The 27015-nt window shown below is 37.8% G+C and overlaps 1 protein-coding gene across 2 annotated transcripts in view; it reads left to right on the forward strand.

Moving 5' to 3' along the window:
* The window catches only part of ATP6V1H (ATPase H+ transporting V1 subunit H), a gene marked incomplete at its 5' end in the record, with an annotated part of 105065 nt that overhangs the window by 56037 nt on the left and 22013 nt on the right, over window positions 1–27015 (forward strand). For both annotated transcript variants that reach the window (XM_084229556.1, XM_084229557.1), the window contains one exon: window positions 21742–21843. In XM_084229556.1, coding sequence (XP_084085682.1) covers window positions 21742–21843 — 102 coding nt within the window. The remainder of the gene's footprint in view (window positions 1–21741; window positions 21844–27015) is intronic.

The raw sequence follows: 27015 nt of genomic DNA on the forward strand, positions 1-27015 counted from the left end.
TATTCAGGGTTTTTGGTGATTCCATATGAATTTCATCAATAATTGTTCTATTTCATTGAAAAATGTCATTGAAATTCTTATTGGAATAGCATTGACTGTATATTGCTTTTGGTAGAATGGCCATTTTGATTGTGTTAATTCTTCCAATCTGTGAGCAGGGGATGTGTTTCCATTTCTTTGTGTCTTATTCTTTTAACAGTGTTTTAAGGTTTTCTTTGTATAGGTCCTTTACTTCTTTTGTTAGATTTATTCCCAAGTATTTGATTTTTTTTGTTTTGATAATAAAAGGGATGGTTTTTTTGATTTCTTCTTCTTCAGATTTATTGTTTGTGTATCGGAAGGCTACTGATTTTTGCGTGTTGATTTTGTATCCTGCCACTTTACTGAACTGATTGATGAGTTGAATTAGTTTTTCTGTGGAGTTTTTGGGGTTCTCTATGTATATTATCATATCATCTGCAAATAGTGATAGTTTGACTTCTTCTTTTCCTATTTGGATTCCTTGTATGTCTTTCTCTTGTCTTATTGTTCTGGCTAGGACTTCCAGTATTATATTGAAAAGCAGTGGTGAGAGTGGACATCCTTGTCTTGTTCCCGATCTTAATGGAATTGCTTTCAGCTTTTCACCATTGAGAATGATACTGGCTGTTGGCTTGTCATATATGGCCTTTATGATGTTGAGGTATGTTCCTTGTATCCCAAGAATCAAGGGCTTTTATCATGAATGGGTGTTGCACTTTGTCGAAAGCTTTCTCGGCATCTGTTGATATTAACATATGGTTTTTATATTTCTTTTTGTTGATGTGTTGGATAATGTTGATTGATTTTTTGGATGTTGAACCATCCTTGTGTCCCTGGAATGAATCCTGCTTGGTCGTGGTGAATTACCTTATGGATACATTGTTGGATTCTGATAGCTAAAATTTTATTGAGGATTTTTGCATCAGTGTTCATTAGCGAGATTGGCCTGTAGTTTTCTTTTTTTGTGTTGTCCTTGTTCGGTTTTGGTATTAGTGTAATGTTGGCTTCATAGAACGTGTTTGGTATTATCCCTTCCTTCTCAATTTTTTGGAAGAGTTTGTGAAGGATAGGCACTAATTCGTCTCTGAATGTTTGGTAGAATTCATTTGTAAATCCATCAGGTCCTGGGCTTTTGTTTTTGGGGAGGTTTTTGATTACCATTTCAATTTCGCTGCATGTAATTGGCCTGTTTAGGTGTTCTATTTATTCTGTGTCTAGCTTTGGGTGATTGTAAAGTTGTAGGAATTTGTCCATCCCTTCTAGATTGTTGAACTTGTTTCCATATAACTGTTCATAGTAGTTTCTGATTATTCTTTTGCTTTCTGCTGTGTCCATTGTGATTTCTCCTCTTTCATTTGTGATCCTGTTTATTTGTGCTTTCTCCTGTTTTTCCTTTGTGAGCCTGGCTAGGGGTTTGTCTATTTTATTTATTATTTCAAAGAACCAGCTTTTGGTTTCATTGATCTTTTGCATTTTTTTAGTTTTGATTTCATTTATTTCTGCTTTGGTTTTTATTATTTGTTTTCTTCTACTGGTTTTAGGGATTTTTTGTTGTTCTTTTTCTAGTTCTTTGAGCTTTGAGATTAGGTTGTTTCTTTGAGTTCTTTCTTGTTTCTTGATGTGAGCCTCTATTGCTATATATTTTCCTCTTATTACTGTTTTTGCTGCATCCCGTACATTTAGGAAATTGGTTTCCTCCTTGTCATTCAACTCAAAGAATTTTTTAATTTCTTCTTTGATCTCCTCATTAGTCCAGTGGTCTTCCAGTGGTGTGGGTTTCAATCTCCATGAGGTAGAAGAATTCATTGCCTTTTTTTTTATGGTTTATTTCTAGTTTGATGCCTTCATAGTCAGAAAAGAGGCTTGGTATGATTTCAGTCTTGGTGTATCTGTTGATGTTTGTCTTGTGTCCCAGTATGTGATCGATCCTGGAGAGTGATCCCTGTGTGCTTAAGAAAAATGTGTACTCTGGTTTTTTTTGGGTTTAGTGTTCTGTAGATGTCTGTTAAGCCCAAGCGCTCTAGATCCTTATTTAGAGCTTTAGTGTCTTTATTTATTTTTTGTCTTGTAGATCTAACCATTGTTAATAGTGGTGTGTTGAAGTCTCCTATTACATATGTGTTTTCTCTTATGTCTGTTTCAAAGATAATAATAGTTGTCTGATATATTTTGGTGCTCCTTCATTTGGTGAGTATATGTTAATGAGTGTTATTTCTTCTTGAAGTATTGTCCCGTTGGTCATTATGTAGTGACTGTTGGGGTCTCTTTTTACCTTTTTGAGTTTGAAATCTGTTTTATCTGATATAAGTATAGCTGTTCCTGCTTTCTTTTTTGGTCCATTTGCTTGTAGGATTGTTTCCATCCTTTAACTTTGAGTCTATTTTTATCTTTTGTAGCTAAATTTGTTTCCTGGAGACAGCAAAAGGTTGGGTTTTGTTTCTTAATCCATCCTGCGACTCTGTGTCTTTTTATTGAAGAGTTTATTAGTCCATTTACATTTAGAGTTAATATTGATATGTTAACATCTGTATTTGCCATTGTGTTCGTCTTTCCTCTGGTTTTATGGTTTTATTTATTTATTCTTTTAGTAACTTTTTTTTTTTTTGGCCTTCTTTCGTTGTTATTCATACCTCTGTTGTTTCTGGCTTTAGGACTCCTTGTATTTTTTGGAGTGGGGGTTTAGTCGTAATGAAATTGCAGTTTCTGTTTGTCTGGGAACGTCCTTATTCTTTCTTCATAGAGGAAGGAGAGCTTTGTGGGATAGAGTATTGTTGGTTGGCATTTGTTGTCTTGGAGTCTGTTGACTATATCCCTCTACTCTCTCTTTGCCTGTAGTGTTTCTTCAGAGAAGTCTGATGTCAGTCTGATTGGTTTTCCTTTGAATGTTATCTGTTTCTTCCCTCTTGTCAGCTTCATTATTTTTCCCTTGTCTTGGATTCTTGGGAGCTTTACTATTATGTGTCTTGCTGTATTTTTCCTTTCGTCATGTAAGTTTGGTGTTCTTGCTTCTTGTATGTCTATTTTCAGCTCCTTCATGTTTGGGAAGTTCTTCCATTTCACCTATTTTGCTTTCACTACTTTTCCCAGAGTTCTTTAGCGCCTCCATTAATTCTTTGATCTCCTGCATTTCTTTTACTTCCCTCTTTAGGGACTCGATTTCATTCTTCTGATCGTTTATTATTTTTCCCTTATCATTGTTTTCCTTTATGACTTCTATCAGTTTTTTAATCACAGCAATTTTAAATTCTCTTTCTGGAAGGCTCAGAAGTTCATCCAAGTCACTGCCATCTGGTGGATGGTTTTCTTTTTGTGGTATGTCTTTCTCCTGAGGAGTTTTAGGTTGCATGTAGTTTTTCTTCTCCCTGCTGCCTGTCTAATTGCTGTATGTGTTGGGACACTGTGCTGCTGGTACTGGCCGGCATCTTTTTGTTGTGTTCTTTGTGGGGTTTTAGAAACTGGTAGTCCAAACGAGTCAAATACTGTTATGCCAGATGTCTAGTGAGGTAGTTTACTTTGAATATGTTAATGGTCGCTGTCACAGAATATATCCTCCTTCTGTGTTTAATTACTAGGTGTGTCTTGAAGTCCCTCAAACTTCCCTAGGGGTGGGGCAGCTGGATTACACTCTGGGTTCCAAAAAAACTGGATTCCCCCTCTGGTCTTCAACTTCCTGCCAGGCTTGACCGGGCTTGTGGGAGCCTTCAGCTCACCTCTGACTGCGCAGGGAACCTTCTCCCTCTGGCTCCGCGGGGAGCCTTCTGCCAGTTTCAAGCAGTCTTTATTGAAGAAAGGTCCGTGTTCTAAAATGGCAATGTGGATACGCATTCCCCTGTGCGCCTGGTGTGCCCCGGCCTTGGGTCCTTGGGTGCTGCTCCCCCTGTGGGCTCAGACTGCTGGCCAGAAGGGTCCTGGCATGGGCAAACCTGATTAGTATTTCTTTTTTTTTTTTTTTTTTTTTTAAGAGGCATGTATTTTTTTATTTATTTATGATTTTTATTTATTTGTTTGTTTTGTTTATACATGCACTGGGTACAGTCAGAAGCACGGGAGGGTGAGAGAATTCACCAGAGCCAGAGCGGGGAGCAGAGCAGGCAGAAGGACCGAAGTACACTGCTGAGGGGAGCAGCGGGCGGCAGGAGAGGTCTGCGCGCCATGTGGGACCCTCCTCGGTGGCCGGGGAGCAGCCGGGGATCGAACCGGCGCCGCAGAGGCCGCGGGGAGCTTCGCAACCCAGCGCTCAACCTCTGCGCCACCAGGGAGGCCCATGATTAGTATTTCTTGATGGCTAATGACATCAGATATCTTTGCATGTGCTTATTGGCTATTTTATGTCTTATCTTTCTATCGCTCTTCTACTTAAAAAGAAAAACAACATCCGTTTAATGTTTATGCCTGGTTGGTTTAGAGGAGAATGATTCCTTCAACTATTGTTTATCTTTAAAGATTTTTATGCCTTATTCAATTCTGAATATTTGCCTAGCTGGTTAGAGGGTTCCTGGTTTGAGATCTTTTCTTTTCAGCATGTTGAAAATATCATGTCATTCCATTTTGTATTATGAGGTTTTCTGAGAAATCTACTGATGTTCCTACATAGGTTCTCTTAAGTATGACTCTACTTTTTTTTTTTTTTTAAGATTTATTTTTTATTTATACAAGAGCTGGGGTACAGGCCAGATGTGCAGGAGGGTGAGAGGATTCACCAGAGACCCAGTGGGGAACAGAACAGGCAGACCATCAAAACACACTGCTGAGGGGAGTAGCGGGCAAGACAGGCGAGGTCTGCTCGCCACGTGGGTTGCTCCAAGGCCAGCGGGGATCAAACTGGCACTGCAGAGGCTGCGGACAGCCTCACAGCACTGCGCCCAACCACCTGCGCCACCAGGGAGGCCCATGACTCTACTTTTCTCTGACTGTTTTAGACATTTTTTATTATTAATTCTTGTCATTTAATTATAAGATATCTTAGTGTGCATCTGTTTAGGTTTATTTTGTTTGGAACTCTTGGAACTTCCTGATCCTGGTATTTATTTCCTCTACAGTTTAGGGATGTTCTCAGGTATTTCTTTAAAAAGAATTTCTGCCCCTTTTTTCTCTCCCTTTCCTTCTGAAGCCCTTACAATATGAATGTTGTTTCTCTTGATGCTATTGCATAAGTCTCTTATATAGTTTCATTTTTCTTCTTTTTACTTTGTGTTGATCTTTTTGGATGATTTCCACTACTTTTTCTTCTTTCTCATTAATGATTTTTTTCTCATAGATTTTATTCATGAGCTTTTCTATTGAATTTTTATTTTACTTATTTAATTTTTTTTTTAATTTGGGGTTATGTTTTTGCTCTTCCATATGTGCACATATTCCACTCTCCCTCTACCAACTCTTTTGTGTTTTTAATTTCAGCTACTGCATTCTTTATGTGATTACTCTTTAGAGCTTTTTAAAATACTTTCTGTGTCCAGTTTGTATTTCTTCTTTTGTTCATTTATTCTCTTAATTTCAGTAAACATCATTAAGACTACTACTTCTGAAATCTTCATCTTATAATTTGGCTAATTCCTTTCCATTAGGGATTTTCCCCAGCGTTTATTGTGATCCATTGATTGGGGTGAATTCTTCTGTTTCTTTATTCTGTTCAATGCTCTGATCCTCTCTGATTCTTTCTACTGATTAACCTAGACTGTTTACCTTCTTAGTCCTGGTATGATGATCTTGCATTAGAATTATAGGTCAGTGGTTTTGGTCAGAGAACTGTACTTTCTGTTGTTGCATTGGTTGAGACCAATCAGCATGACTGGAGGTCAAGAGCTAGTGCAGGGTGTGGGTCCAAGAATGCAGTCTACTTGGCGTAGACAAGATATGTGTGAAATGTGGCAATTGCTGAAAGTAGATTGCCAGAGCAAAAGTCTTTCTTGGTTTTGAAGCCACATGAGCTACGGATAGATCTTCAGTCACTGTCTGCTCAAGACCCATCAAGGAGGACCATCAGTGGTGTTCTCTCAGAAGCCCTGAACTTCAACTCATGCCTGGTTTTCATTTCGGTTGGTTTTTCTGACATAGTCTTTTCTCTCAAACTCTGGGGTGAGCAGAGTATCCAGGAGCCTGTGGACTTAGGCCATGTTCAGTTGCTGAGAAGACTGCATATTATATATTTGTTAGCCTGTTCAAATGCCTGCAAAGGCCAAATGGCAGGAAGAACAGGTACTAATTGCTGCCATCTGGCTAGCTGCCAGCAGCCTTATGTGCCATCAGCTCGGCACCTGCCTAGCACTTGCCTGGCTATGGTGCGTTAGGAGCTTAAGTAAGTATCAGAAATCTGGGCAGTGAAGTAGAGCCTTCTGGGTCCACCATGCTGGCCTCTCATTGTCCCACATATGTCAACTCCAGACCTACCCAACAGTCTGTTCTTTTGGGGAGGCAGAGAGGTGGTACTTGCTGGTCTGCAGTATGCTGGGGCAGAAAGTCTTGGGAGTCTATGCCAGGGAAAGGCAGGTGTCTTTTGGGACTACAGAGGAAGCTGCCAACAGCTTGAGGTGTGTTACTCAATCCCTCCCCAGCACTTAATGTTCTTCATAGTAGAAGGGAACCCAAGGAAGTCTCAGGAAGTACAGGCCTTTTTGATATGCCCATCTAACTGCCAACAGCTCTAGATAAATCAGATCCATGCCTGCCTAGCTGCTAGTATTTTTAGAGTAAGCAGCGGTCAACCAACTAAGTGGGTTAAAGCTAGTACAATAGGTTTTATAACTGGTAGAAATTAAGGCTTGTTAGCTAGGAGGAAGCTTCTGTTTTTATTAGTGGTAGAGAGAGGGAATTCCCAGGCAGTGAAAATTCTCAAGAATTCAAAGTCTGACCTCCACCTTCAGCTTCATCTGGTTCACTCCATGTTAGTGTAGTAGTGCTAGAGACTTGGGTCCCATAAATCTGAACCCCCTTGCTCTATTCCAGACTCCAGCATGACCAGTGGTGCTGGTTGCTGAGGCAGCTTATAGTGGCTGTGTACTCTGCCACTACAGTGTTTGTGGCCCTGTCTTCCCACTGCTGACTCAGCTAGCGCCTCCAGCCCATCTTCAGTAATGCTGATAATTAGGTAATCAGGTGTTCGCCAGCGATAAGTTGATATGAGATATATGAGATACTAAACTTTTCTGGATATCCCTAGGGAGATGTTTTCCTGACAAGGCTAACATGTTTCCTGGGCATGACCCCAAAGTTATTATTTTTCTTTAGTTTTTATTCATATAAATTAGCATGGGGATGATTGACAGGAGGGGCATTCTAAAGCTGCCCTTGAAAGTACATGATAAAGTAGATACAGATGGAATCTTTATTCTGCTATTAAAAAGTACAGTGTCTACTGGCCTTTTTATCTGTGGTGAACTGGACTTATGTCAGACTCTGACCTATTTTCTAGCTGCTTCCAAACTTAACAAGTATGTGATTTAAGTTCATTTTTTACTTTTTCATTTTTGAATGTAATAGTACTCAGAAAATACTTTGTAATCTTGTATGTTGTCATTTTTTATTAGGTGTGTATTTTGAATAAGAAAATAATTGTGAAACATAAGAAACTGGGCAGATGATAAATAAGAGAAAAGCAAAAGCAAAGGGTACAATCTAGTTTCTAAAACTGAGGAACAACATTGTGAAAGAGAACAAGAGCAAATTTGTGAAGTGACCTATTAGAATAATAATTAAATTCTATTTTGGATTTGAATAGACACTTTCCAAAATTAAATTTCTAGCAAATGTCAGACATAGAATTTACTTTTGATCTAACTCCAAAGCTGTGATATATTATTTTCTTGATCTGTGTGGAGTATTGTGGTTAATACGGCAATAGTGAATTACATGGATTATGGTTGATGAATCCATTGTTGATTTAACAATTGTATTTAGAGATAGACGAAACGCTCTGCTTACCACAGAATCTCCCTTTATTGAAACTATTCTTTTGAAACTCTTTTTATTGATGATTTGAATATAGAAATAGAAAGCATGCTTAATAGATTTTCAGATAATAATATAAGAGTATATTATATCTTCACAAGAAGATATTCAGTGAACTAAGTGAACCTATAAAGGATACCATTAAAATCATTTGTTTTCTAACTTTGGGGAGAAAATCCCTATGATTCTTTCTAGTTCTAATTTACTTTGAATCTGACACTATGCCATTCAAGTCTTAAAGGTCTATGTTGGGTCTGTCATTCAGCATTTCTTTTTTTTTAATATTTTATTTTATATAATTCTTACATCATTTTCATTTTTGCACAATATGTGCATCTTTATTTTGATTATATTCCCCATACAATTGCATCCCCCTTATTTTGATCCTAATCCTTCCTCTCCCTGCCCCTCCCCCCTCCCTGTAGTGTGTCTCTGGTTTACAGTTTGTTGATTTTGATTTTTACTTTGTATTAATTAGTCTTTTTTCCTGGTCCATTATTTAAGTTTTCTAAATTCCTGCTATGAGTGAGACCATCCGGTATTTTTCTTTTTCTTTTTGACTTATTTTGCTGAGCACAGTCCCTTCTAGCTCTATCCATGTTGCTGCAAACTGCATGTGTTTATCTTTTTTGATTGCTGAGTAATATTCCATTGTGTATATGTACCACATCTTCTTGATCCAGTCATCTATTTTTGGGCATTTGGGTTGTTTCCATAGCTTAGCTATTGTAAATAGTGCTGCTATAGAACAATTATTGATGAAATTCATATGGAATCACCAAAAACCCTGAATAGCCAAAGCTCTCCTGAAAAAAAAAAGAAAGGAATGGAGGCTTCACACTCCCAGACTTCAAACTATACTACAAAGCCATAATCATCAGACTGTATGGTACTGGAACAAGAATAGACACACGGAACAATGGAACCAAATAGAAAATCCAGAAATAAACCCACAGATTTATGGTCAACTAGTCATTGACAAAGGAGCAAAGAATATCCACTGGAGCAAAGAAAGTTTGTTCAATAAATGGTGCTGGGAAAACTGGGTCGCTACATGCAAAAGAATGAAACTTGACTACTACCTCACACCATACACAAAATCCAACTTGAAATGGATTAAAGAACTAGACCTAAGACCTGAAACCATAAAATATATAGAAGGAAATATAGGTGAGACACTACATGACATGCACCTCAAAGACATCGTTACAGACACATCACCCAAAGCAGTGATAGTGAAGGCAAAGATAAATAGCTGGGACTACATCAAATTAAAGAGCTTCTGCACAGCAAAAGAGACAATAACCAAAACAAAGAGAAACCCCACTGACTGGGAGAAATGTTTGCACACAACACTAATGATCAAGGACTGATCACAAAAATCTACAAAGAGCTGATGAGACTCAGCAAAAACAAAGAAAAGAATCCAGTCTCTTTTTAGCAGAAGAGCTAAAAAGAAACTTCTCCAAAGAGGAAATGCAAATGGCCAACAGGCATATGAAAAAATGTTTAACATCACTTGTAATCAGGGAAATGCAAGTCAAAACTACAATGAGATACCATCTTACACCAGCGATAATGGCACATATTAAAAAAAACTAGCAACAACAAATGTTGGTGAGGTTGTGGAGAAAAAGGAACTCTCCTGCATTGCTGGTGGAGTGCAAACTGGTCCACCCACTATGGAGAGCTGTGTGGAGATTTTTTGACCTACTAAAGATAGAGCTTCCATATGATCCAGCAATTCCACTCTTAGGTATTTACCCAAAGGACACAGAAACATTAATTCCAAAGGGCACCTGCAGCCTCATTCAGCATTTCTAATAGGTGTTCAGGTGAGACTGTGATGCTGGTTTGCAGACTGTATTATGAGTATCAGGCATCTCAGTCATATGGAGAATGACCCAGGTCACTGAATATGTTTAAAGGCAGGCATTGGCTAACATTTTCTATAAGGGCCCAGATAGTAAACAAGGCTTTGTGAGACAATCTCTCTCACAACTACTCTTTTTTGTCCTTGTAGTGTTAAAGCAGCCATGGACACTAAGAAAAGTAATGAGCATGGCTGTATTCCAGTAAAACTATATGAACAGGTGATTGCTGTTAAAACAGATGAACTTCAACTATAATTTGATGGCTTCTGATTTAAGGTATTCAGAAGTATTCTGTTATGCTTTTAGGGAAACTTATGTTAATATTCTTATTATTTTAAAAAGTAGTGTCAGTGACATTTCAAAATAATAAAATAACATCCAGATAATTTAATCTTTTGAAATTATTAAAATCTTTCAATGCAATTAAATTGAACTTAATTTTAGAATAATTTGCAAGTTGGCCTTTTATAAAGAATGTGCTTTAAAATTTTAAAAGTATAAGTATATAGAAAAATTGATTCGATGTCTTATTTTTTCATAGTGGATTTTTGTGTGCTTAAATTGAATAATCTGGCATCAGGGTGCTATTGTGCTTTGTGTGGGCTAGACTCAGCAGAAATAATTCAACTCTCAGTTTCAATATTTGTTTTGTCCTTAGGCAGATTACATAACTTCTCTGGATTTTATTTCCTTGTTTTTGGGTTGTTGTGAGGAATATATTTGCACTGTTTGGAACATGCATGTGTATAATAAAAGCTCATTCCTTTCTCTTCTTATATTTGGAAATGCTGATTTTCCGATTAGTCCGGAAAATAGGAGACTTGTAATTACTTCACAATGAAATTATGACTTGATTGAAAACAATGTTCTTTAACAGTACTTCCTGTTATTTATAAACATTATATAGTTTAACTATTTGACAGCCTAAGATGATGAAAAAGGCAGAGACCAAATAAATGTGTTCCAGGAATAAAGTAGAGCTTCCCAGTTTGCCTACTGGTCTTCACAAATTATGCAGATTTTAAACATTTTTTAAATTTTTTTTAAAAGACTTATTTATTTATTTATACAAGCCCTGGGTACAGTCAGAACTGCGGGAGGGTGAGAGAATTCGCCAGAGCCAGAGCAGGGAGCAGAACAGGCAGAAGGACCGAAGTACATTGCTGAGGGGAGCAGCAGGCGTGGCAGGAGAGGTCTGCGCGCCATGTGGGACCCTCATGGGCCTCTGGGGATCAGGCTGGCACTGCAGAGGCTGCAGGCAGCTTCTCAGCACAGTGCTCAACCACTGCGCCACCAGGAAGGCTCAGATTTTAAACATTTATCCCTTGAAGTGTCTTGGTGCAAATGGTATGAGCAAAAATAGTTGTGATTCAAATTCATTTCTAGTAAAGTCTTTTAAAATAAGACTTATATTTTGCATTTTGTATATTTTTGTATATGGTTTTACGTATGCAACTAAGTGGTTTCAATTTTCCCTCAAATATTTTAAACTGAAATTTAAACTTAAATGTTAAATTTGTTGTTGTAAGGGATAATAACATCTTGAGCATCTTGATAAGATTAGGTTAACCTTTTTTTTTTAATTTTATTTTTATATTCCCCATACAACTGCAACCCCCTTATTTTCACCCCAAGCCCTCCTTCCCTGCTCCCCCCCACATAGTGTGTCTCTGCTTCATAGTTGTCTGTTGATTTTGATTTTTTCTTTCTTATAGTTATTCTTTTTTCTGGTCCCTTATTTAAGTTTTCTAGATTCCTGCTATGAGACCATCTGGTATTTTTCTTTTTTTTTTCTGGCTTATCTCGCTGAGCATGATCCCTTCCAACTCCATCCGTGTTGCTGCAAACTGCATGTGTTTATCTTTTTTGATTGCTGAGTAATATTCCATTGTGTATATGTACCATATCTTCTTGATCCAGTCATCTATTTTTGGGCATTTGGGTTGTTTCCAAAGCTTAACTATTGTAAATAGTGCTGCTATAAACATAGGGGTGCAGGTGCTCTTTGGAATTACTGTTTTTGTGTCCTTTGGGTAAATACCTAAAAGGGGAATTGCTGGATCATATGGAAGCTCTATCTTTAGTAGGTTGAGGAATCTCCACACAGTTTTCCCTAGAGGTTGGAGCAGTTTGCACTCCCACTAGCAGTGTAGGAGAGTTCCTTTTTCTCCACATCCTTGCCAACATTTGTTGTTGCTAATTTTTTTAATTTGAGCCATTCTCACTGGTGTGAGATGGTATCTCATTGTAGTTTTGATTTGCATTTCCCTGATTACAAGTGATGTTGAACATTTTTTCATATGCCTGTTGGCCATTTGCATTTCCTCTTTGGAGAAGTTTCTTTTTAGCTCTTCTGCCCATTTTTTGACTGGATTATTTTCTTTGTTTTTGTTGAGTCTCATCAGCTCTTTATAGATTTTTGTGATCAGTCCTTGATCATTAGTGTTGTGTGCAAACATTTTCTCCCAGTCGGTGGGGTTTCTCTTTGTTTTGGTTATTGTCTCTTTTGCTGTGCAGAAGCTCTTTAATTTGATGTAGTCCCAGCTATTTATCTTTTCCTTCACTATCACTGCTTTAGGTGATGTGTCTGTAAAGATGTCTTTGAGGTGCATGTCATGTAGTGTTTCACCTATATTTCTTTCTATATATTTTATGGTTTCAGGTCTTATGTCTAGTTCTTTAATCCATTTTGAGTTGGATTTTGTGCATGGTGTAAGGTAGTAGTCAAGCTTCATTCTTTTGCATGTAGTGACTCAGTTTTCCCAGCACCATTTATTGAACAAACTTTCTTTGCTCCAGTGGATATTCTTTGATCCTTTGTCAAAGATTAGTTGACCATAAATCTGTGGGTTTATTTCTGTGTTTTCTATTCAGTTCCATTGGTCCATGTGTCTGTTCTTGTTCCAATACCATGCAGTTTTGATTAGTATGGCTTTGTAGTATAGTTTGAAGTCTGGGAGTGTGATGCCTCCATTCCCTTCTTTTTTTTTTCAGGAGAGCTTTGGCTATTCGGGGTTTTTGGTGGTTCCATATGAATTTCGTCAATAATTGTTCTATTTCTTTGAAGAATGACATTGAAATTTTCATTGGAATAGCATTGAATCTGTATATTGCTTTTGGTAGGATGGCCATTTTAATAATGTTTATTCTTCCAATCCATGAGCAGGGGATGTCTTTCCATTTCTTTGTGTCTTCTTCTATTTCTTTTAACAGTGTTTTATAGTTTTCTTTGTATAGGTCCCTTACCTCTTTTGTTAAATTTATTCCCAAGTATTTGATTTTTTTTGTTTCGATAATAAAAAGGATTTTTTTTTTTATTTATTGCGTATAGGAAGGCTACTGACTTCTGTGTGTTGATTTTGTATCCTGCCACTTTACTGAACTGATTGATGAGTTGAACTAGTTTTTCTGTGCAGTTTTTGGGGTTCTCTATGTATATTATCATATCATCTGCAAATAGTGATAATTTGACTTCTTCTTTTCCTGTTTGGATTCCTTGTATGTCTTTCTCTTGTCATATTGCTCTGGCTAGGACTTCCAGTATTATATTGAAAAGCAGTGGTGAGAGTGGACATCCTTGTCTTGTTCCCGATCTTAATGGAATTGCTTTCAGCTTTTCACCATTGAGAATAATACTGGCTGTTGGCTTGTCATATATGGCCTTTATGATGTTGAGGTATGTTCCTTGTATCCCAAGAATTTCAAGGGCTTTTATCATGAATGGGTGTTGCATTTTGTCGAAAGCTTTCTCGACATCTATTGATATTATCATATGGTTTTTATATTTCTTTTTGTTGATGTGTTGGATAACATTGATTGATTTTCGGATGTTGAACCATCCTTGTGTCCCTGGAATGAATCCTACTTGGTCGTGGTGAATTATCTTATGGATGCATTGTTGGATTCTGTTGGCAAGGATTTTGTTGAGGATTTTTCATCAGTGTTCATTAGGGAGATTTGCCTGTAATTTTCTTTTTTTTTGTGCTTTGTTGGGTTTTGTTATTAGTGCAATGTTGGGTTCGTAGAACGTATTTGGTAGTATTACTTCTTTTTCAATTTTTTGAAAGAGTTTTTGTAGGATAGGCACTAATTCACTGCTGAAAGTTGGGTAGAATTCATTTGTGAAGCCGTCTTGGCCTGGGCTTTTGTTTTTGGGGAGTGCTTTGATTACTGCTTCAATTTTGCTGCTTGTAATTGGTCTGTTTAGTTGTTCTATTTCTTCTTTGTCCAGCTTTGGATGATTATATCATTCTAGGAATTTGTCCATCTCTTCTAGGTTGTTGAATTTGTTTGCGTATAAGTGTTCATAGTAATCTTTGATTATTCTTTTGATTTCTACTGAGTTGTTGTGATTTCTCCTCTTTCATTTATAATCCTATTTATATGTGTTTGCTCCCGTTTTTTTTCTTTGTGAGTCTTGCTAGAGGTTTGTCTGCTTTTTCAAAGAACCAACTTTTGGTTTCATTGATCTTTTGGATTGTTTTTTAAATTTCTAATTCATTTATTTGCTTTGATTTTTATTATTTCCTGTCTTCTCCTGGCTTTAGGGTTTTTTTGTTGTTGTTGTTGTTCTTTTTCTAGTTCTTTGAGATGTGACATTAGGTTGTTTCTTTGAGTTCTTTCTTGTTTGTTGATGTGAGCCTGTATTGCTATATATTTTCCTTTTATTACTGCTTTTGCTGCATCCCATGCATTCTGGAAAGTGGTGTCTTCCTCGTCATTCAACTCAAAGTATTTTTTTGATTTTTTCTTTGATCTCCTAATTAGTCCAGTGGCCTTCCAGTAGTGTGGATTTCAATCTCCATGAAGTGGGAGGGTTCCTTGTTTTCTTTTCATGATTTATTTCTAGCTTGATGCCTTTATGATCAAAGAAGATAATTGGAATAATTTTGATTTTCATGTATCTGTTGATGTTTGTCTTGTGGCCCAGAATATGATCGATTTTGGAGAATGATCCATGCGCACTTGAGAAAAATGTGTACTCAGATTTTTTTGGGTGCAGTGTCCTATAGATGTCTGTTAAGTTCTATGTCTTTATTTAGGGCTCTAGTGTCTTTGTTTACTTTTTGTCTCGTTGATCTGTCCATTGGTGAGAGTGGGGTTTTGAAGTTCCCACTATATATGTATTTTCTTTAATATCTGTTTCAGAGCTGATAATGATTGTCTAATATATTTTGGTGCCCCTTGATTTGGTGAGTATATGTTGATGAGTGTTATATCTTCCTGATGTATTGTCCCATTGGTCATAATGTAGTGTCCATCTATGTCTCTTTTTACTTTTTTTAATTTGAAGTCTATTTCATCTGATCTAAGTATGACTGTTCCTGCCTTCTTTTTTGGTCCATTTGCTTGTTGGATTGTTTTCCAACATTTTACTTTCAGTCTGTGTTTATCTTTTGTGGTTAAATGTGTTTCCTGGAGACAGCAGAAGGTTGGATTTTGTTTTTTAATCCAGCCTGCTACTCTGTGTCTTTTTAATGATGAGTTTAATCCATTTACATTTAGAGTTAATATTGATATGTTGGCATCTGTGTTTGCCATTTTGTTTGTCTTTTTTGTGATTTTATTCCTTGCTTTATTCTGTTCTTCTTGTTCATTCCTCTATTGGTTTTGACCTTAGGACTTCTTGGAGAATTATTTGGAGTGGGGGTTTAGTTGTAATGAATTTCTGGTGTTTCTGTTTGTCTGAGAAGGTCCATATTTTTTCTTCATAGAGGAAGGAGAGCTTTGCAGGGTAAAGTATTCTCGGTTGGCATTTGCTGTGTTGAAGTTTGCTGAATATGTTACTCCATTCTCTTCTTGCCCGTAATGTTACTTCAGAGAAATCAGAAGTTAGCCTGATTGGTTTTCCCTTATAAGTTATCTTTTCTTCCCCTTTCCAGTTTCATTACTTTTTCCTTGTCTTGGACTCTTGCAAGCTTTACTATTAGGTGTCTTGCTGTAGTTTTCTTTTCATTATGGTAATTGGGAGTTCTTCTAGCTTCTTGTATGTCTATATTCATCTCCTTTTTCATGCTTGGGAAGTTTTCTTCTATTAACTCCTTGAATAATTTCTCAGTTCCTTTGTCTCTCTCTTTACCTTCTGGAATGCCTGTAACAATTACATTTCCTCTCTTCATGGAATCTGATTATTGTCTAAGAGTCTCCTCATATGGCTTCATTTGCACTTCTCTTTGCTTTTCTCTTTTGGCTCTTTTTATTTCTGTATCTTTGATAGTACTGATCCGTTCTTGCATCGCATCAATTCTGTTTTCATTGCTTTTCCCAGAGTTCTTTATCTCCTTTAGTAATCTTTTTATCTCCTGTGTTTCTTTTCTTTCCTTTCTTAAGGTCTCAATTTCATTCTTCAGTGATTATTTGTCTCAAATCATTTTTTTCCTTTTCGTTTTCTTTCTGCTTTTTAATCAGGATGATTATTAATTCTCTATCTGATAGGCTGAGAAGTTCCTCCATGTCATTGTTGAGCTCTGGTGACTGTATTTCTTTTTGTGGTGTGTCCTCCTGAAGGCTTGCTTGGCTATTTATATTTTTTCTTCTCCCTGTTGTTTGCTTTCTAATTTGTTCTAAGCCTTGGGACATTGTGCCACTGGTGTTGGCGGAAATCTCTTTGGAGTGCTCCTTTAGGGGTGTTGGAAACTGTTTACCAGATTGAGACCAGCACTGGTAGGCCAAAACTCCACCAGGGTATTGATGCTGTGTTGCTGGGCACAGTCCCTTAGAGTTCCCTTCCTCTGTATTTACTCAGTTCCAACAGGGAATCAGTTAGTTGGTGATTTAGTTCTGGTCACGAGGTGGCGCCAGAGACCCGTACTTGCTGAGCTGTGCTTTTCCCCAGTCATTCTCTGAGTGGGGGGTGGGGAGTGGAGCCCCTTAACACAGGGGCTCTTATTCAAGTCGGGTGCTGTGTCTGCCCCATGTTCACCTAGTGTTGTGCCCGCAGCTGTATGGATCCCGCACCCTGAATTCTGCACTCTAGGTCTCAGTTCCAGGGCTATCAGATCCAAAATGCTGGCTGTCACCCTGTGCAGTGCCCCGCTGCTATGACACGTCCCTCACCCCAGATCTTGTGCTTGGCTCTCAGTTCTAGGATGGGGTCTTGCTCCACGCCTTATTTCCCTCCTTACCCCCATTTGCGTGGCCCACCTTCTCTCAGCGTCTTAGGGTGTTTTGGGATTCCTGGTTTCCAACTATAGGGTGTTGGTGATTTTTTTTGTGGCCGCTAGGTGGCGCCAGAGATCCTTCATAGTGTCCTTCAGGATCTGTTTTTTTACCCCATGTGTCTGGGGGAACAGAGTGGGAGTGGTGTGGAGCGCCTCAATAGTGTGGGGGTGCTGTGTCTGCCCTGTGCCCCACTGTTGTAGGGATCCTACTCCCCGAATTTCGTGCCCCGGGTCTCAGTTCCAAAGCCCTCAGGTCCAGAACGTGGACTGTAGCCCAGTTCAGTGTCCACAGAAATGGCGCCTTTTGCACCCTGTTCCTGTGTCCAGGCGCCAGGTTTCTGATTACTCAGTGAGGGACATTCACCTCAATGAGGGCTCCTGAGCATCTCCCAGCAAGCCTAGGTCGCAGGCTCAGAGACCTGGGCAGCAGCCATCTGCATATGCTTTTCAAGTGTGCTGCTTTTCAACATAAGCTTACTGGTTGGCCTTGGGCTGTTTGTAGTCTCCTGGGAGTCTTTGTTTTTCTCTAATGGCGCCTGGAGCTGTTTGCTCACCTCCATGGGTGATTCCTTCAGGGTTCTCCACAGCTCCAGTTCAAAGGGTGCTGTGGCTGAAATATTTCCTTTCCACTCACAGTCCTGCTTGATGCGTAGTTTGTTCTTAATGGTTGTTTTAGTTATTTTTTTTCTTCCTTTCTGTTGGTCGGAGAGTGCTGACTTGTGGGTGGGAGAGGGTAGCAGGGTTCTGAGCTTTCCTCCCTTCTAGTCCTCTTTTATGGCAACTTCCTTGGGCAGTTTGCCAGAGTCGCCCATTTATCTTCTGTGTCCCAGTTCTCGTAGGGACCTGCAGCTTTTCCTCCCCATTCACTTTTTTTTTTTATGGGAGATCTTACTCCCAGCGTTTCCTCGCTGCCGTTGAGACACAGGGCAAGCTAGGAATTATGCAGTTTTAGGGACAGTGCAGGAGGGGACCTCTGAAGAATTTAGGGAGGCTTCAGAGATAAGGACAACCAAGGGAATGTAACCAATTCCACTAGGAAAAACAAACATCTCAGGACCAAGGACAACATTGTTAAAGCTGGTCCTGGTTTCCTTCAGGTGGTAAAGGGAGGCGGAGATTGGAGAAACGGAGAGTGGTTTAATTTATGGACAACTTAGAAGGGCAGCTGTTTAACTTCAATGCAGGGATGCCCATCCAGAAGACTGGGCCATAAAGATAAAGATGCAACAACTGGGGAAAGACAAGATAAGGAATGTGAAGATCCCCCACTCAGTAGCAAATTAAGTGAGACAGACGAGAACTAACCAATCACAAAGAGACTGGTGGAGCTTTAGAATAGGGAAAAAAGGTATATATTCCCTAAGACACAACTCCACTTTGGCTTCCTTGCCCTTCCCAGGCCCGGTTTCCTGGCCTGGGAGTCCCACTTTATTTCTGTTCTTTTTCTCCTCAATAAACTTTTCTTTCTCTCAACAAACCTGCCTCTTCTCGCTTGCTTGCCTGAGAGTCTGCGAAGTTCCTGCTGCGGCTTTGTGAGACACCAACCCATGGGGGTCTAGTGGCTGGGACTCAGCGCTGCCCCTGCAGCCTGGGATCTGTTCCTGGCTGGGAGACTAGGCCTGACAATTCCGGTATCACCATGTTGATCCAAGTACTGAACACTCTCCTGAGTTCTTTTGTCCATAGACTTGCCTAGATTGATGTACTTATTTGTTGTCACCATATTAAATGAGTTAGTTTATGACTAGTCTTTTTACTTACTTATTTTTTTCTTACTATTTATTTGGGATCTTTTAAAATTGCTAAGTCTTTTTTTAAAAGAATGATTTATTTATTTGCATAAAAGAACAGGAATGTAGGCAGAAGTAGAGCAGGGTGTGAGAGGATTCATCAGAGACAGTCAGGGAGCAGGTATACTGAAATACACTACTGAGGGGAGCAGTAGGCGAGATAGGAGAGGTCTACTGTGCCATATTTGAGTTAGCTCCCTGGCAGGGAATTGAACACAGGACCCAGAGGTCATAGCGTGATAACACTGACCCCTATGCCACTAGGGAGACCCTGACTGGTCTTTCCCCTCCCCCCCCCCCTTTTTTTATTTGACTACTTTATTTCACTGAGCCTCATTTTACCTCTATGTAAAATAAGAACTGGTAAACTTGGTTGTATGAATTAGATAAAATGTGGGATATGAAGCTGCTTTGTATACCAGTTCCTATTACTATAGAGTAAAAATCCTAACTCTGCTACATGGTCATATTTGTTAAGATAGTATACATAGATGTATTTGTGGGGAAAAAAAATTTTTTTAAATAGATTTTCTTTTAAGATTTATTTATTTATACACACAAGACCTGGTGTACAGGCCAGAGGTGTGGGGGTGAGAGGATTTGTTATAGGGCAACCCCGATATAAAATAAAATGGGTTGCCTGGCTGTGGGTCCTCACCTGCGCGCTTAAAAGAGACTTAATAATACTCCACTATAGGCACACACACAAAGTGTTAATAAAAGGTTTATTTACAAGGGAAAAGGAAATAAGGAAATGTAAAATGTACAACTCAGGGAGAAAATAGGGAAATAAAGTCTTTAATGTGTCCTACCCGATCCGCTGACCTGGAAACCCAAAGGTGCACTCAGAATTGGCTGGAGCTGCGAGCTGGCAGAGAGCCAAAAATGGGGGAATCCTCTCCAAAGCCCACATGTCTGGCTTTATACCAAACCTGGCTGCTTAACCCCACCCTCAGGTCCCAGCCACCTTCCCTTTGGTGATGATGGGATTTGGAGTCCCCAGTGTCTTTTGGCTTTGGTCTGGGGTGGGGGTGGAGTCCACAAAGCCTGTATGGAATTAGCTTTAGGACATCCTTTCTCCCTAACGGATTCACTAGAGAGAGTGTGGAGCAGATCTACTAAAATACACTGCTGAGGAAGTGGTGGGCGAGGCAGGAGAGGTCTGCTGTGCCATATGGGTTGCTCTCTGACCAGCTGAGGATCGAACTCTTGCTGCAGTGGTGCCCATAGCTATAGCGCTCTTTAACCCCTGCGCCACCAGGGAGGCCCTGTGAAAATATTTTTTAAGATTCTTAGAAACAAAATTACAGGAGTGAAGAGTCTGTGAATTTTAAATTTTATTAGACACTGTCAGAGTTGTTTTTCCCAATTGACAGCACTGTTTTATATCTAATTATTCATTTTTTTCAACAAGCATTTATTGAGTGTCTGTTCAATAGTCAATACTGTAATTTGTGTTGTAGATACAATGGCAAGGAAAACCAAGCTCTTTTTCTCATTAAGCTTGTGTTATAGTTTGAGGAAAAAACAAGCAAATAGTTATCTGAAGTATAACATAAATAGCTGGTAGTGATTAGTTCTGTGTTGAAAAATAAAATTAGGGAGAAGGAATAGAGAATAATGGAGGGAGGTGGGGTACCATCTCAGCATAACTGGAGGCTCTCAAGCAAGGTAGGTGACATTTGAGCAGAGAGCCAAATATGGTATTCTCTAGGTAGACTACTGAGTTAACTAGCTAATTTTTTATGGTTTTTATATATCTATATCTGAGTGACTATTGCTGGAATACTAAAAAGCAGTTTTTTAAAATATGTAAGTCTTCTACCTATCCATTAAAATAGATGCATTCTGTTTCATCCTTATATATATTCTCTGCTTATAGAATGAGTTGAAAAGTTTTTAGATTTGTGTCCTTGAGCAGTTTTAATAGCAGGGATTTTCTGTTCCATGAATGATCTCCATTTACACTCAGGAGAAGGTAGCCTTTTCTCAACTGGATTCTGAACAGTGTAGCCCCCTTTTCCTTGCTCCCTGAGAAACATACATCTTTTAGGTAAGAGGAACCGTCTCTCTGGAGGCCTTTAGGAGGTGGAAATCTATGGTTGTGCCTCCAGGCTCCCAGCATGGGGTCCTTTTCTGTGGGTGGTGGTTGATTCCTCTTCTCAGAAGTACTTGTTAGGGGCCTCCCTGACAGCGCGAGGGGTTAAGACACAGCCTATGAAGCTATCCACAGCCACTGAAGCATGAGTTCACTCCCCGACCAGGGAGGAGACCCACATGGCGCAACAGACCTCTCCTGACTTGGCCTGCTGCTCCCCTCAGCAGTGTTTTTCTGTCAATCTTCCTGTTCTGCTCCCCAATCTGTCTCTGGTGAATCCTCTCACCCCCACACCTCTGGCCTGTACCCTACTTCTTGTATGCATAAAAAAATAAATCTTAAAAAAAAAAAGAAACTCATGCTGTTGTGAATTTTGTTAAATTTGTAAAATGTATATTCAAGTCTGTTGTAAGAGTCAGAGCTAGAGAAAGGGGATATGTGTGTGCTCAGTGCTCCGTTCCATGATCACATCTGAGGGTAATTTGTTCACAGTACTAACCAAAGGTTTGAAAATGATTTATTTTCAAAATATAGTTTACAAGGATCCACAGATAATTGTATACTAAGGTAACATTTACTCATGTTCTGTTTTCCTTTCTTGAGATGAAGGGAGTCCCTGATAGTTTGAGAACTGTGCGTGATATAATTTGTGAATCTGAAAATAACCTGTTATATATGTATAAAGGTTTGAAAGTTGCTAACTTATGTGTAATATATTATGTGTGATAGTTGAGATCTGTAGAAAATACAATTGTATATATAAACACTTTTTTCAGAAAGATATTTGCATTATACCTGTGCTTTGCTGTCCTGTATAGAAGAATTAGGATTCAATGTCTTCAAATTTATTTCAGAATTTTGACAAAACTTCTGGAGGTATCAGATGATCCACAAGTGTTAGCTGTTGCCGCTCATGATGTTGGAGAGTATGTGCGCCATTATCCACGAGGCAAGCGGTAAGAGAAATGCCATTAATTTCATTTGGTCCTAACAAATGTTCTTATCTAAAATAAAGTAGATTAGCAGAGAAACTAATAGGGAAGCAATATTAAGATTATTATAATACTAGAAATTATGTTAAACCTATAAAATATGTGCAGTACAAAAATGTAAGTACACCTATATATCAATAATACTACTGTATAATAACCAACAGAGGTCACATTAGTAATTTCATGTTGAGAAATTTTGTGGTTTGTACAATTTGATTCAGTAGTCATTTTGTGAGCAATGATTATTTTTTGGCTAATATATGTAATCATATAGATGAATTTGACATTGTTATTGAACACCACAGGTTCAAAGTGTAAGAGAAAATATAATAACTATAAAAAAGTTAATAGTAGATGTTAAAATGATGGAATTGTATATTTCATGGTATTAAAGAGAGGAATTCTGTGTGGGCAGAGAAAGTAAGACTTTCAGAGGAGGTGATATTGAACATATAATTTAAAATCACTTAGATATATTAACAATGAAAAAAGGACAGGCTTTTTCTCAAAAAATAAGAAATCAAAGTGCCAAAATTTATTGAGGGATGAAAACATTAAATGGGATGAAGGAGCTCTTTTATATTACTTGGAAAAGCAGGGATGTACCTTGGTTTGAATTGTTACTGTTCCCACTTGATTGATTTCCTAAATGTGTAAAATTGGGATGATAATCATATTTCTTATGAGGTTGAAGTGAGGATTAAATGAGTTAAGGCAAATACAGCATTTAGAACAATGCTAGCAGGTGCATAGTAAGTACTCGATAGGTTTTAGCTACTATTTTTAATGTTAATGTTTTATACCCAAGAAAGTTGTACATAAGAAAGGCATATCAATGTTTTCCTTATTACAAATAGTAGACTTGGAGTAGGTAAGCACACTTTTGGGTTCAGATATGGGAAAGGGAGATTGTAATTTAGGTCCTTTTTTGAGTTAAGGCAAATGTTTCTCTTATTCTGGGTTGGAATAATGACTATCTCCGAAGTCTATGTGATGGGTTAATGTGTAAGTGCAGCATGGTGACCAGTAAGAGTGGCGAGATGGATCTGTACTATAGTTAGAGCTCTTTTTGAAAATACATGAGAGAAGAAACATTAAGCGGGTGACATATGGAAGACTACTCAGTAGTACCTACTTCAGGCAAAGTAGAAAAGTATTTAATATAGCTATGGAATGTCTTAGTGTTTGAAGTGCAAGATATTTTCATTCTGACCCAGAAAACCTTGTTACCAGTCTTTCATATTTTAGGTGTACTTCAAAAGGAAGATAGGCATAGATATAGACAGATACATAAATCTCCATGTGTGTAAGAGTTTAGTACATTATAGAAAACTTCCTAAAACAAATGCAAAATATTGTGAAATGCTTATTTTGTAGGAAAATAACTAAAAAATTAGATTTATGCCTCACTCCATAATAAAAAAAAGCATCAAGATTCTACACTATTTCTTTTTTAAAATTTTATTTCTGTGAGATAACATTGGTTTATAATAGTTTGTATATTTTTGTGGGATAGGTTCACACTCTCTTCAAATGTATATCACCACACCACACCAACCACAAGAGCACCAGTAACCCTCCACTATAGTCCGGTGGGTCTCCTCCCCCCTTTCCTACCCACCTTGCACCCTTCCCTTCTAGTTGTCTAGATTCTGCAGATTTCTGCGATTTGTTTTGACTTAGTTTTGCCCCTTTATTTTGTTTCTTTATGTTCTATATGTGAATGAAATTATCTGGTATATTTTTTTCGCATTGTCCTTATTTCATTAAGCATAATCCTCCAGTTCCATCCACGTTGTCATGAATGGCAAGATTTCATCTTTTTTTTTAATAGCAGAGTAGTATTTCATTTTCTATACTATTTCTTACAGCATTCTTTATAATAGCGAAAAATTTTGAAAACAACCTAAACATGAAATATTAGTTGTGTTGTTAAACACTATGGCACATTCATGTACAACAATGTGAAATTTTTGATGATAACATGGGAAAGTGTTTGTTATGATATACAATAAACTGAGCGTAGTACAACCTCAGTTATTACATATGAACATACACATTCTACACAAAACAATTAAAATACTACAACTATCTCCTATCTGTAGGATTACATATTACTTCTATGACATTCACTAGCAATGTGTGAGAACAGCATCATTACCACCCTATCATTTCCTTTAACCTTTACTGGGTAAAATAGTATCTGATGATTTTAATTTATATTTTGATTACTTAACATGATTTGCAGGAATATTTTCTACCTTACTTAAGATAAACATTTTAAGTTTGCTGTTTACATTATTATTCTGTTCATAAATTTTTGTCATACATGATTTCCAGTTACTGTATAGTGATATTCTTTCATTCATTATTCATGTTTTATTGAGTGTCTGGTACTTCTAAGTACTGCTCTGTGAAGCTTATTTTCCAGTTAAAACCTTGTGGTTTTCTTCCATTATTTTTTATGTTTAGAAAGAACTTCCCCACTTAGAAATCTGATGATTATTCTCCTAAATTACTTTCTTGTTTTAAAAAAAAAGTTAATAATTTTTCTATTATAAGGGGAACAAAATATATATGATTTCAGTGATTACTAATATTATACACTCTACAGAGTATATTGCTACATAGATATGAAATATTCTACTTTCATAATGGTAGACTCAAACATGCAATGTAAACCATTTATAGGAATGTGTTGTAAATTGTAATGTTATAGTGCAATATAATTAGCTATGAGTAGAATGCTAAACAATAAAATCCTTATCAGGATACTTTTTGTATGTTATGGAACTACTTTGAGGGGACATGACCTTTAGAACAAACAAAAATAGTGCTGTGTTATTTAGGATACTTAACTTTATTCTAGAAGTACCTTATTGTTTTCCTAGCTGGTACATTCCTGAACTGTTCTTACCGTTACAGAAATTGTTATTCCTGCAGTATAGTATTCCAAGACTTGAAAGCTTAACATACAGTTCACTTGACATGTTTTGAAATACAATTAGCAAGGTTTTCCCTATTAGGCAATAGATAATAAACAAAGTACTCAAATCTATTTGTAAATTAAATCATCTTAGTACCCTGTCTTTTAAATGCTGTCTTAATCTTCCAACTGGAAAGATTCAAGCATCTGTGATTTTGGACAGCTGTATAATCTGAAAATAATTGGTGTTCCAGTTGTATCTTAAATTTACAAGACTAAAAACATCTGTTTATTTCATAGCACCAACTTTCAATGAGTAGACTTTCTCTATCCCTTTGTGAGATCTGTTGGACTCTCTGGGATAGAGGGCAGTTAATTTGTATAGTTTGAAAGTGAATGTTTAGTAAATAAGTACATTAATATAAATTATTAAAAGAAAAACTCTTCAAGGTTTCTTGCCTGGGCATAAGATAGATAGCTTAAGAGGCAAGGGTTTAAAAAAAAAAAACCCATATCACCTTATATAGAACTACGCAGGACTAGGTAGTACATTTGTTGTGAGAACTACATGAGATAAAATAAATGAAGGGCTTGGCATAGTGCCCAACTTGTATAAAAGTGCTCTTATTATAAATGGTGTATGCTCTCTCTTTTTAAGGTCTGTTATTTTACATACATATGGCTGTTTTCTGAAATAATATTCAGTATACAGTAGATTCTATACAATATACAGTAGATTTTATTTATGGATTCTAGATTTCTGAATCTCTCTATGTGTTAAAATTTGCTTGTGACCTTCAAATTAAGACTTAGTTTTCAGGATCATTTGTGGACATGTGCAGAGCAAAGTTTGAGTCACTGGATGTTTGTGTCGCTGGTTGCACATATTCCTAGCTGAGGTCAGTCAGAGATACATTCTGCCTCCCTCTTTAGCTTTTATACTCTGAACAAATACCATTTTTGGGACCTTTTCATTGCCCATGTTTTGTTTTGTTTATATTTTGTTGGTGATTGTACTCTTTAAAAAGGCCCCCAAGCCTAGTGCTGAAGTGCACCGTCTAGTGTTCCTAACCACGAGAAGGCTGTAATGTGCTTCATGCTTCAGCAGCTGAGTGAGGGTTGTCCTTCAAAGGTTTTTACTGTAGTGAGTTTGTCTTCTTTGAAATTTTACTTGTCCTTTAATGATGATATGTCTTTTGACAAAAAGAGATATAGTGGATATTAGTTACAATATAGGACATACTGATAAAAGAATATAGTTAATAGATATTTGTTTGATGAGTATTTTCTCTCTTGAGTCCTAGGAACACAATGGAGAACAGATCATAGTTTCTTTTTTTTTTTTTTTGTACCTCATGAAACTTCTTGTATAATGGGAAAGACTAATACTTTTAAAATAATCATTCAGGTATAAAATTGTAACTAGATAGGTACAATGAAGGAGAGATATATAGTGCCTTGGAAGGGGCAAATTAGGGGAATTAATGTGATATGGGTGGAGAGAAGGTTTTCCTGAAGAAGTGACAATTGAGTCAAGGTCTGATAGATGAGTAAAAGTTAACTAATGGAAAAGAGTAAGAAAATTTCTGGGAAAGAGAGCATATGCTAATATGCTGTGACTGGAGGAACTCAAAGAGATGAGTAGAGTCAGAATGCAGAGGATACAGAGTGTATGCCTGTTCTGTGGCACTCAAGACCGCTCCATGTCAGATTATAGCAGGCCTGTTATTCATTATGTTAAGCAGGGAATGTGATGTTCAGATTCTTAGAAATATCACTTTCACTACATTGAGGGAAATAAAGAGCAGCAGCTCCTGTATCATTAGCACTATCATTTGTCATAACAGCAGACATGGGCTTACTATGTTGCAGGGATGTAGACTTTGTGTCCCTTAGTCTTTACAGCAGCACCATAATGGAGGTGTTCTTGTTCCTGGATTTGATGATAGAATTTACTAGAGGGGCCTCCCGGCTGGTGCAGCGGTAGAGCGCTGGGTTGCGAAGCTGCCTGCAGCCTCTGCAGTACCGGTTCGATCCCCGGCCACCGGGCGAGGGTCCCGCATGGCATGCAGACCTCTCCTGCCGCTCACTGCTCTCCTTAGCAGTGTACTTCATCAGTCTGCCTGTTCTGTTCCCTGCTCTGGCTCTGGTGAATTCTCTCACCCTCTCGCGTTTCTGACTATACCCCAGTGCTTGTGTAAATAAATAAA

The sequence above is a fragment of the Talpa europaea genome (genome assembly GCF_964194135.1).
Source record: "Talpa europaea genome assembly, chromosome: 3".
Classification (NCBI taxonomy): domain Eukaryota; kingdom Metazoa; phylum Chordata; class Mammalia; order Eulipotyphla; family Talpidae; genus Talpa; species Talpa europaea.